Consider the following 12,032-nt stretch of genomic DNA (forward strand, 5'->3'; position numbering starts at 1 on the left):
TCCCTTCTTCGCTACATCTGACAATGTATTTACCATAACTAGTCTTGTGCCTAATTATGAAGTCATCCCATAGAGACTTGTGCTCCATCTTTTCAGCCTTTTGCAGATTGTCGATCATACGACATAGCCCCACAAAGTGTTTCTCGTCACCAGTGTAATCTGGATAGGCTTCAGTAAATTTTGAGTAGAGGGCGTTAATTCCTAAAGATTTTGAGGACTGCTTAAGCGTGGCTGAAATCTGGGTATTTGGTTGAAGTGACGGAAATGTCGATCCGGAGGGTGGCTGTGTATCCTTTAACTTAGAGATGCGATCTTCACGCGATATTCGTTCCTGGCCAGGTGACCAATGATCGCGTGCCGTGGAGGGAATCTTAGGGGACGCCTTTGCCATTGTGGCTCTCCATCCTTCAACGACTTCATGTTCCCCAGGTGAGCTGTGCAAACCAGAAACACGCTGAATTGGTCTTTTCTGATTTGAAAAGCTCCGGTGCCTGGACTGAGGTGACCCAGATTCCGCCTCACCATCTTGAGCAGAACGGTGCAGATATAATTCAGGAGTCTTGTCGATTGTATGATGTGACTTGGTATTTTCATTTGCGGGGATAGTTTCCCTCATCTTAGCTGACAGTGATATCTCTGACTGACCCTCGCTTCTGTCCAAGTTCATGAAAAATTCCCGTCGACTCTCTCTGGCTCGTGTTGCCACATCTTGGGATGAATGTTCTTCTTGACTAAAACCGTAATCTGTCTTAAGCTTTTTTGGTTGCCTTGGTATCTCAGCTGATGGATTCTCAGCTCTACGTTTAGACAAACGGGCCTTTGTTTGGTTCACAATGTGAGGTATCAGCTTCGAAGAATGACTGCGTTCAAGACGATTAGTGGGTGAACTTTCGGGAAGTACAGTAAAAGCATTCTGGGCTGCGACTGAACGATCCGAGGATATTTTGAAGAGTGGGGAGGGCTGACGCTGAGGTGCAGCTTTCACCTCTTCTTGAATCTGCTGGTCTACCACGGCTTCCTCGCCCTCTAGTAATGGATTTGCTTCCTTCCGACTATCTATAGCGCTACTGTTGTACTCTCTTGTGGGAGATGGTTTCTGAATATCCTTGCATGAACTGGGAATTACTGAAGTGGAAGACGTCGTATCTTTCGAACAACTAGTTAGGTTTGGCCGGCCGGGTGACCGTGGTGAATAAAGCCTCCCGTGATCCATGCGAATTTTGGTACGGCCAAGAGAGTAAGGCGTTTCTTTAACCTGTACCTTAGGGATTCGCCGGGTAATGCCAGATTGTGGTTGAAGAGATTTATTCCTGCTTTGAAGGGGAGAGGCAGACGCACTTCCAATGCCTCTAATTTGATCAAGAGCTCGTGGTACAGACATCTCTATATCTTCTTCTTCTTCTTCCGAACTACCGATCTCTACCATCACAACGCCCTTGCCCGCTGTCGGCGGAGAAGAATGGAGCGATATTGGACTTGAATGTGGAGGTGTGTTAGCTGGAAGATCTGGCATATCGAAATTCTCCGACTTTCTAGTGCCCTCTTGGACCAAGTAATCCAAATTGATTGAATCTCCCGGATATAGGCCATCACCATGGGGTCTCGATTTCATTTTTCTTGCAGTATTTCCACGAGGGGTTGTCGACAACGTCCTGGAAACCGATTTTACTTGGCTTCTTGAGCTTGGAGATGTAGGGGGGGCTTCAACACCCTTAGGCGTTGTGACTGCAAAAGCACCTTCGTTATTAAAACTACTGTCTGGGGGTAGAATCATGTCATTACGGTGCGGGGGCCCCAGAGAGGGGGACCGCGACCACGACACAGCTGAAGACGGCGAGGTTTCTGGTTCAGAAGTATCTTGAGCTTGCATATTGACGTCGGATTTTGGCATAGGTTTGAACCTCGTGGGGATGTCACTATCGGAGTTGGAATCTTGGTTTTTATCAAGACGTATGGATTCGGATGAGCTCTTTTGAGATTCAGGGGTTTCACCATTTTGTTCACTGTCATTCGTAGTACCCGAGTATTCATGGCTTGCCTGTCTTTCCGCCAAACTATTTAAGCAGCTTAGGACTTTGATGGGTATATTTGCTCCTGGGAAGGACATGCCCGGCTGAGATGGAAGCCATGCTGAAAAACATCAGAAATTGTATCTTTTGCGAGGATATAAATACTCACCTTCGGGTCGGCAAAGAATTGCCTGCTGCTCTGAGGATATATCGCACATGTGACGTGTGATTGGATTGATCTATTATCGTTAGTGCTGCAGAAGGGGCTAGGGGGGTTCAAGAGGTTGAGACTGACCATCCAAGAACACCCCAGGGGTTTAATTTCAACATCAGGAACCTTGCGCATTGGCTCCTTCGATCGCGCGCGTCGCGGACTCGAGTCCGTAATATCGGTTATTGCATTGGATATATGAGAGTCCCATTGAACATCCGCAAGCTTGGGCTTGAGCTTACCTTGGTTATCGCGGTCTTGATGGTCTGTTTCTGCTAATGTCTTCAGATCACTTTCTGGAATTTGACGGTTTTTCGTCTGTAGTAGCGCAGGTACAAGCTTAGGGCTGTCTGGCTGATTTACTATTTTATTCATATTGGATGCCGGCTGCGGCGCTGGTTGAAGATGCAGGTGTCTCCCAATTCCTAGGGTTTCCTTTTCAACAGGTTTTTTGGTCAGTAGGCTCAATACTGCCGCTCTCGGATCACCCAAATTTGAGGGCCTCGAAACATTACATTTCGCTGTACGATGAAAATGTCCTGGTTGGGTGGGTCGGCTGACGTTAGAACCACCAATGATTTCTACTGAATCTGCTCTGGAACGTCTGGCAGGACACGAGACTTGAGTAGCAAGTGGCGTTTGCGTACACAACATCGACTCACTCTCGTTGTCAGATTCCATGCCCTCAGCTGCCTGACTGGAGTACTTCATGGGGATGTTCTCTGGTAGCTCTGTGTCCCGCCGAGAATGGTGTGGGGTTTGGGAACGACTGTGCCTTGGTGTGGAAAGCTTATTGAGGAGGGGCTCGACCTTATCAAGGAGGGTGTCGACTACCCCTCGTTCTCGAACTGGTTGGGGGTTTCCAAATGAGGGCGAACCATCGGACCCTTGCCAATCCAGTTTTTTAATCAAAAGGGACACCTGCCAACGACGTGGACCATATGGAGTTGCAACAATCTCGAATTCGGTTATTGCGATAATACCGCCTCTTGTCCTTTGGGTAATACGCTTGCGGTATTGCTCTTGGAAAGCTTCGATCGATATGGAGGAAAACCTTGCTGGGACAGAGGTGAACCCATCCGACAGCAACACGCGGATGTTAGGTTCAGTTTCTTCAAACTGAGCACGGTTGAGTTATACTTCTAGTAGTACTGACATGGGAGTGTAAAAGTACCTCGACAAGCTGTACACAACTTCTTTCGCCTATGCCGCGGTCAACATTGACACGGACATTGCTGCCATCATTCTCATAGAGGCGCTGGTATTCTGGACCTAGAAACCGTCTCGCATTAACAGCCCGCTCTGTAATAGAACTTTCACCCTCACCGTCTCCACGACCCTCCTCCTTGATTAACACTTCTCTCTCGGCCTCTTCTTTGCATATGCTGAGCCATTCGACACCCTCTTTGAGGTTTTTATCTATTTCCGGGCCCAACCAGTCGGTCAATAGATTAGCCATAGGCGCGCATAACTCCCAAATAACTGGAAGATGAAGGCAAAGAATGGACTTCAAGAAGGTGGTTCAGGATATGGATGTGGAGAGCGGTAGAGAGACCCGTCCGCCGCACGCATGAAGTGAGTTGGTTGGTTGGTGCGATGCATCTGACTATTTCGGAAACTGCAACTGAGGATAATCTCTAGACTGTGGTCTAATGCCACCGAAGATCGTTAGGTATTCTCAGATGAAATAAAGTGGTGCTTCATCTAACAGAGCCGGTGATCAGGTCGTCTCTCACAAAGGCGGAGTATTTGGCGGTGCAGTCAGCCCGTGCTTCGTGACGGTGATGCCAAGACATCGTCATGTTGAAAGTTGCCTTCTAGAGACGGACACATAAACAACACCACGAGCGCATGCTGGTTCACTTCAGCTTCACCTCTATTCCCTGCTCACTAAGGCACCAGAAAAAGATACCCCGGCTCGTGGCCCATCAACAGATCATACCTCGTTCTCAGCCTGAGCCCGTCCTACCAGCGCCAATCCATCTGATCACGTACTTGAACTGCGAACAATGTCCTGAAGGCATTTCCTATATGCTTCTCAACCATCGTCAGCGATCTCATGCTTTCTCATACCATCCATCAGGCTCATCAGCCTCCTTATATCCCTAAATCCTCGAGATACTCCAGCTTGCTGATACCGCAGTGCTTCCAACCTCCAACTTCCTCGAGCCTCCATGATTCCTAAAGACCCTCTTGGGCGTCATTCAAGACGTAGCTCTATCGCTGGGGCCCTGGATCACATACATACTTCTGCATCTCGCTCCGGTACTCTTACAACATTTGACGACTTCGCATCACCACCGCCTTCGACATCTGGCGGGGATGGAAAAGGAATCGAGCTCGTTCAGGGAGGTCTTAGTGGATTATACAGCCGGATAAAGGCATCCATAGAAGGTACAAAGGAGGGAAATGATAACGCAGGTGATGTATCTCTCAGCAGTTTCAGAGCTAGAGCAGCTTCGAAGACATCACAGACGCCAAAGAGTCCGACAGGCACCGATGTCTCCTCACTAGTGGTTGTTTCTGTTCCATCCTCGAGATTGCAGTCTCCTCTTGCGACAACATTTCCTGATAGCCAGCTCCCCCCCACAAAAGCCTCCAATACTTCAAGTCCCAGTGCCTCGTCAAAGGTATCTTTGAATGGACCCATGTCACCGCCCAACACCCAACCAAAACCAAAACCCTCGTCAGCAACAAGATTTGCGGAGCCGTTAAAGGGTGTCGTAGATGAAGACCTTCGATCGCAAAGTCCAGAAAGTTCGAATTCAAAGTCAAGGGGCAGCTCCGTCATTGATTCTTTCACCAAAAATACTCCCTTTAGCCTTGCAACATTATCCACTGGAAGAGATGCTTCGCGATATCAAAAAACCGGCCTGACAGCTGATGAACCCTTTAGGCAACCAAGGGCGGACCGCGAATTCAAAGATGAGGAAAGCGACACTACCGAGGATGACGTTGTCATAGTCGATGGTGGTGGTTTATTGGAGGGCCCCAGTTTTTCCTTTCCCCCTGAGGCTTCTAATACTGAGGATCCACGCCTAGTCCTTCAGAAAAAGTCTCGCAGAGAGGACAGCCAGATAGCATCCAGCCCCCCCCTCAGAGACGCCATTGCCCAGCGTCCTGTATCTCGAGAAGACAACCCAAAGGCTCTTCAAACGGTCAATACCCCTCTCAAAGACGTCACTACTCTTCTTGCTCCAAAACCCCAAAGGCCGCCTCTACTCCAGATTAGCCACTCACATCTCCCTGGCTTTAGGCTATCGCGTGCGTCGTCATCGGACGGTGGCCTAAGCTCTGTTACTACTGTTCCTGCCGCACGAACTCCAGCCGTTGAGACTTTAGAGGAACATCCACGTACTATTTTAGGTAATACCAGCACTGGGAATTTACCTAATAACGCCTTCTCGCAAATGAGACGGAAGATTTTAGGAAAGGAATTTTGGATGAGGGATGAAAATGCAAAAGATTGTTTCTATTGTGGCGATGCATTCTCAACGTTCAGACGAAAACACCACTGTCGTAAGTTATGTCAAGTTATAGCATAGGGGTAATGTACTTACATATGCTGTAGGGACTTGTGGTCAGATATTTGATGCTAAATGTACGTCACTTGTCTCTGGCAAGCTCTTTGGGCAGTCAGGTAATCTTCGTGTTTGTAAACCCTGCGAGGCTATTATCTATGGTAACGACGATGATTCATCTGTGTACACCGAAGATGCAGACCAAACTTCAATATACGAGCAGAAAGAGACATCTGGATTCATGGACGACTCGGAGCGGAGTGTTGACCCGACCGAAAGTGATCATACCAAGATTGGCACTCCCACCATTAGCATTCCAATGTCCCGAAAAGCTGGTGAAAAGAAGCGCCGCTCTGCTGTAATTGAACTTGGTGCACCACCTACGCTAGCCAGACCAAGTTCGTCAAGATCCCTTCGATCTCTTAGCGGAAGGCCTCGCTCCTCAAGCCACAAGCGCCACCACTCACGCCACCAGCACATGCGGAATGTAAGGTATGATGAGCGAGCACCGTTTCATCGACATGAAGTGGAAGAATCTAGTTCGCGATCGACTTTACCCGCCTTTCACCATGATAACATCATTGATCCAGATTTGGCACCGTTTATGTCCGATGAAGGTTCTAGTGAGGATGAGCAAGTGAGCATCTTTGCGACCTTAAGCGGAGACTCGCCGTCACACGCTAGTGGTGAGAGTGAAAGAAGTGGACTAGGAGGTTTATTAACGGCGATGAGGAAAGGCAAATCCCGAGCTGGCGAAAAGAGCGTTGGTGGACATGGTCGAGATCTGGACACCGCCAGCATAACAAGCCGTCACTTAACCCGTCATTCCAGGAGACGAAACCTCAGTGTGAGCAGTGTTGCTCATACACGACCTTCTCCAAGAAGAATGAAAAGCAACACTCTTCTTAAATCATTTGGTGTTGGATTGGGAGGCATAACTGGACAATCTCCTGCGCATCCAGCGCAAAGCACCTCAATTTTAATAACAAGCGGTTCCAAAATGACCCGTAGCGCTTCCATGAAAGGGGGTAACGCTCCAGCAATCGAACTGAACCAAGCTAGTCTCCAACATGTTCGCAGGCTTTTGAAGCAGATGCTTCAAGATGCAACAATTCCAAATTTATCAAGCTGGGAGAAATCGCTTATGCCTATCTTGCTACAGTGCACTGATGATGTCAACCCTGATGTTCAGCGCAACGACGATATTGACATACGACATTATATCAAACTGAAAAAGATTCCGGGAGGAAAACCCGGGGATACATCATATGTATCTGGTGTAGTCTTTACTAAGAAAGTGGCACTAAAGAGCATGCTCAGGAGTATTCCGAATCCACGGATCGTTATCGTCACATTTCCGATTGAGTATGCTCGCCACCAACAGCATTTCATGAGTCTGGAGCCCGTAATTGCACAGGAACGAGAGTATCTGCGAAACCTTGTCAACCGTATCGCGGCACTTCAACCTTCAGTTCTCCTTGTCCAAAGGAACGTTGCAGGTCTTGCATTGGAGTTTCTCGAAGAAGCAAAAATTGCTGTTGCATACAACGTCAAGCCAACAGTCTTGAACGCAGTTTCAAGATGTACTCAGACTCGTATGATCTCTTCAGTGGACAAGCTAGCAGTTGATCCCTCTTATCTGGGGGGGTGTGAAAGCTTCGACGTTAAAACGTATGTGCACAACAATCAAAAGAAAACGTACATCTACTTGTCCGGTTGCCAGAGTGACCTCGGCTGCACGATCGTCCTGCGTGGCGCTGATACCGAGACGCTGCGAAAGTTGAAGAGAATCACGGAGTTCATGTGCTTTGTTGTTTACAACCTTAAGCTTGAGACATGCCTTATGCGAGATGAATTTGTCCTCATCCCATCCACTACAAGAGGAGGGACTCTTTCACCAGACAAGAAATTGGGAAATGGAGCCGCTGATCCGTCTCAGGTCAAACGGACAAGCTCTGAGAACACTGCATCCCTACCCAGTCAACAGCCTCAGGATCATGCTGAGAAGATGATGGATACTGTGAATCTAACGGAAGATATTAACAGCAAAAATACTGCTAAGACCCCGAATGGTTCAAAAGATTCATCTACCTACTCGAACACTGGCTCAGTAGGTGATTTATATATACCGGAGGACGCCCCGACGCCATCTTTTTACGATGAAATGGTCGAAAAGCATCAAACCAAAATTCTTTCCGCGTCACCTTTTGTCAAGTTCATGCAGCCGTACCTTTTAATGCAAGCCCGAGAGCAAGAAAGACGCCTGCTCTACCTGAAAATTTTACGTGATCAATATTGTACTAATGATGAGAAGAACGTCACCGAAGGCTTGCCTCAAAAGTTCGAGTTGGTCCAGCCTGAAATGGTTCATGTCGTTGTGGAGCAAGCATCCAAGCAAGTGCGAGACTTCTTGCATGCTGTACATAACGCAGAATATAACAAAGCCCTACACAACTACCAGACTCAAAAACGCCAGTGGGAGGCCTACGTGTCTGGAAATATGAATCTTTTCGATCCGTTCAATCACCAGAAGATTGCCGTTCTCTACAGTGTAGTTAATTCCGTCACGTCGACTCCTTGCGTCGGGCCCGAAATAATTGCTATGGGATTCTATCACGAACATGACTACGATGATGGATTCACGCCAGATTGTACACTTGGCCAATACGTGGAGGACTTATGTCACGGTGCTAACACTGTTTGCGACGTGAACGGGTGTGACCGAAGGATGCTGGACCACCATCGCCAGTACGTGCATGGCGAAGGACAAATGAGTGTCATTGTACAGAAACACCCATCGAAAATCCGTGGTTTGCACAACACAATTCTTATGTGGAGTTGCTGCAGGATTTGTGGGCAAGAAACACAAGTAATACCCATGTCGGAGAATACTTGGAAATACTCCTTTGGGAAATATCTTGAGTTAACCTATTGGTCCAGCGAACTACATCCGCGAGCGGGTATTTGCCCCCACGACATTCATCGAGACCATGTCAGATATTTCGGACTGAACAATGTCGCTCTGCGGATTCAGTACGACACTGTACATCTTTACGAAGTTATTGTACCTAGGCCAACAGTGACTTGGAAAGTTGATAGCGATTTGAGACTGAAAAATGGGCAATTCTTGAAGATTGAGGATCGACTGGATAGGTTTATGGCATCGGTTAAAGCCCGCCTCAAGAGTATTCATGTGGAAAGTGTAGTTCCAGAAAAGATCGAAGCGTGTAGAGCAGAAGTGGAGAAATTGACAAAGCGTGCCAATGAGGAGCATGACTGGCTGAGATGCAAGCTGCAAGATAAATATATGAGCTCGAGGTACTACGAAACAATCCCGCTCAACCGGGCAATCAGAGCAATCCAGGAAAAGGCAATTGCTTGGGACGATACTTTTGCGGATTTTGAGCAGCAGTTCTTCCCATCCGAAAAGGATATCAGACGACTTGCAGCACTCCAATTGAAGAAGTTATTCCTAGAACGGGACGAATCAACAAGTTCTTTAACGTCGGTTGACGAAGGTAACGAGGAAACGTTGGAAGCAAACATCCCAGAGAAGGGTAACGCACTTACTCTAACACCGATGCCATCACATATGTCACCGGAACAGGCAAGAGACATGTTAACCTCTGTCGTTGAAGAGGATCAGTCTTCAGGTGCGAGGCAGACAAACGACCAAACAAACGCTGTTAAATCACAGCAAATTGATGACTCTCACAACACGTCTGATGAGGCAAGTGGAGCTTTACCTGCACAGACACCACTCGAGGCAATTGAGAGAGAAGACGTCCGTCACCTTGATTTGGCAGTCTCTTCCGATTATCCGGATAACCATCCAGAAAAAGAAGAGCAAGCTTTGAAGATGCCAGTGATTCCCTCAGAGTCAAGCACGATGCAAGAAGCCATTTCCAACACACCATCCCCAACCGCCAAACCAGAGCCCTTAGACCAATCCGTTTCAGATGCGGTCGAAAATATGCAGGCCACCACTCCATCCTTCAATCAGCCACCTGGCGGGACTCTTGAATCTAAGATACCACGTTTGGTAGATGCTATTCGACACGAAGGTGCAATGAAGCCTCCATTGAATCGCACCCAGTCACAGCCTAGCGGAATGTTACGGAGAGATCAACCTAGCAGTACGTCATCCAGCAGTACTGCAGCTTCCAGTACCCTAAGTAAAGGGGAGTCCCCTAAAATGAGCTTGAGTGAATCTGCAAGGGCCTTGGAGAAAAGAATGTCAGAGCGACTAGGGCTGGGCACATTTAAACCAGGGAAGGCAGCACCCCATTCAATGATTCCTCGGTCAGTACCCCGAAAACGTAACAACTCAAGGGTGTCAACTCTTGCAAAACACTTCGAACAGTTGAGCCGCGAATTTGAGAAAGAACGCCTGCGTGAACGACGTCAAAGGGCAGAAAGAAGCCGGCAAGCACGCGCTTATCCACTTGCATCGTCCAAACCGATCGTGGAAGTATACCGCGACGTCCATGAAGCTGTCCAAGAGCACAATCCATCTGATGAGGACCTTCAATCGATTACACCTCCCACTCGGCTGAGCACTGACACAAGCACGCTGGAGGATAGTAGCATGACTGAAACTACCGATCCGACAACTAGATCACATTCACCTGTAGATAGTCGCCATGCAAAGGATGCATCTACCAAATCCCTAGAAAGCGAGGACCAAACAACCAGTACAAGCCACCCTACGTCTGATGTCGAGGGCGAAGCTAGCGACATTGAGAATGCTGTTCTCGACGAGCTCGGTATACCTGACAGTATCGAAGAATCTCAGATGCTGTCTCCCACAGACTCTCAACTCGATATCAGCCTAGAGTTGCCAAAGCACGAGAAAACTTCCTTAATGAAAATGCTTACTAGTTTCTGGTCTGAACGCTCAGCAAGCGGCTGGGCGCCTCTCGACTACCCATTCGCGCAAATCGAACACGTATGGGAAGATTCGGATATCATCGTTCGGGAAGATGAGCCAAGCTCAATCATTGCACTAGCGCTATCAAGTCCCGACTACCTCACGAAACTGCAGAGCTTCCGATCGGAGCAGAGCTGGTCCGAAAATGACTCTGGCATGCCAGGCCTTTCAGACTCCGAAGCATCAATTGAACGCAATCTTCTTCATCAAGCAAACACAAACATTCGCTACGGTTTCACTAACCGTGGCGTCAAGGCACAATGCAAAATCTTCTATGCGCAATCTTTTGATGCGCTGCGCCGCAAATGCGGCGTCGCAGATCGTTTTGTCGAATCGTTGTCACGTTGCTCGAAGTGGGATTCTAAAGGCGGCAAAAGCAAATCGCTCTTCCTCAAAACGTTAGATGACCGCTTCGTGCTCAAATCGCTTTCACCGATCGAGGTCAACGCGTTCTTCCGGTTCGCTCCCAATTATTTTGCCTTCACGCACCAAAACTTATTCAAAGGTTTGCCCTCGGTCATTGCAAAGATGTTTGGCCTCTTCCAAGTTCAAATAAAAACTCCTACAGGCAGGGACTTCGACTGGTTTATGTTGGTCATGGAGAACCTATTTTATGATCGCGAGCCAAATCGCCGATTCGATCTCAAAGGGTCTATGCGTAACCGAAAAATCCAGAGCACGGGCGAGCGAGATGAGGTGCTTTTAGATGAGAATCTTGTCGACATTATATATTCCGAGACGCCAATTTTTGTACGTGAGCATACAAAGAAGCTCCTCAAAGCTAGTGTCTGGAACGATACCTTGTTCCTATCTCAGCAAAACGTCATGGACTACAGTCTTATGGCCGGCTTCGACGACACTAGGCGAGAAATTATAGTCGGCATTATTGGTAGGTCATCTCATCAATAATCGAGTTCCTACTTACATTTTCTTTTGCAGACTGCATTCGTACTTATACCTGGGACAAGAAACTTGAAACCTGGATCAAAGATCGTGGGAAGAATAAGCCTACCATCACGTCCCCTAAGGACTATCGCAATCGCTTCCGCATTGCAATGGCAAAGTATATTCTTCAGGCACCTAATTGTTGGCATCAGTTCCAAGCCCAGCAAATCCAAACACGGCATGTTAGATTAGAATCAAGGCCGCGCGGTGAGGGTTTAGATGCGGATTTAGATGCGGAGGCACAGGCTGCGGCGGGACTGTAAGTGATTTGAATCGCATTCTTAGCGCTAAGACAATTTTATCATGAGATAGGACGTGAGCTATGGCGCGAGGTTCTTTGACGGTAACTATTTATGCATGGCGCTGAGGAGTTTTTAAGGAAACTGCATGAGCGAGCATAGCCTGTTAGACATAAG

The 12,032-nt window shown here is 47.9% G+C and overlaps 2 protein-coding genes across 2 annotated transcripts; one reads left to right on the top strand and one right to left on the bottom strand.

The window, feature by feature from the left end:
* Nucleotides 1-1,787: 1,787 nt before the first annotated feature.
* K441DRAFT_266698 (uncharacterized protein) lies at nt 1,788-3,970 on the bottom strand. Its single transcript, XM_067640851.1, has 6 exons — nt 3,547-3,970; nt 3,395-3,492; nt 2,463-3,339; nt 2,179-2,248; nt 1,993-2,130; nt 1,788-1,916 (listed from the first exon to the last, which is right to left on the bottom strand). The coding sequence occupies exons 1-5, from the start codon at nt 3,677-3,679 to the stop codon at nt 2,055-2,057; spliced, it is 1,254 nt and encodes a 417-aa protein (XP_067499376.1). The 5' UTR covers nt 3,680-3,970; the 3' UTR covers nt 1,788-1,916; nt 1,993-2,054.
* Nucleotides 3,971-4,394: 424 nt separating this feature from the next.
* Nucleotides 4,395-11,879, top strand: K441DRAFT_582219 (uncharacterized protein; the record flags this gene model as incomplete). Its single annotated transcript, XM_067644452.1, has 3 exons — nt 4,395-5,739; nt 5,792-11,560; nt 11,611-11,879. 3 exons carry the CDS (start codon nt 4,395-4,397, stop codon nt 11,877-11,879), a joined length of 7,383 nt encoding a protein of 2,460 aa, XP_067499377.1.
* Between the last annotated feature and the right edge of the window lie 153 nt (nt 11,880-12,032).

This window comes from Cenococcum geophilum (assembly GCF_001692895.1).
Source record: "Cenococcum geophilum 1.58 unplaced genomic scaffold K441scaffold_52, whole genome shotgun sequence".
In the NCBI taxonomy this organism is placed as follows: Eukaryota; Fungi; Ascomycota; class Dothideomycetes; order Gloniales; family Gloniaceae; genus Cenococcum; species Cenococcum geophilum.

What these genes read in the sequence shown, in the direction of transcription:
- K441DRAFT_266698 (XM_067640851.1), bottom strand. Translation starts at nt 3,679, where the DNA reads ATGGCTAATCTATTGACCGACTGGTTGGGCCCGGAAATAGATAAAAAC. An exon ending in GTTGTGTACAGCTTGTCGAG is followed by an intron (nt 3,340 to 3,394) that starts GTACTTTTACAC and finishes AACCGTGCTCAG; the next exon opens with TTTGAAGAAACTGAACCTAA. An exon ending in AATTCTTTGCCGACCCGAAG is followed by an intron (nt 2,131 to 2,178) that starts GTGAGTATTTAT and finishes GATGTTTTTCAG; the next exon opens with CATGGCTTCCATCTCAGCCG.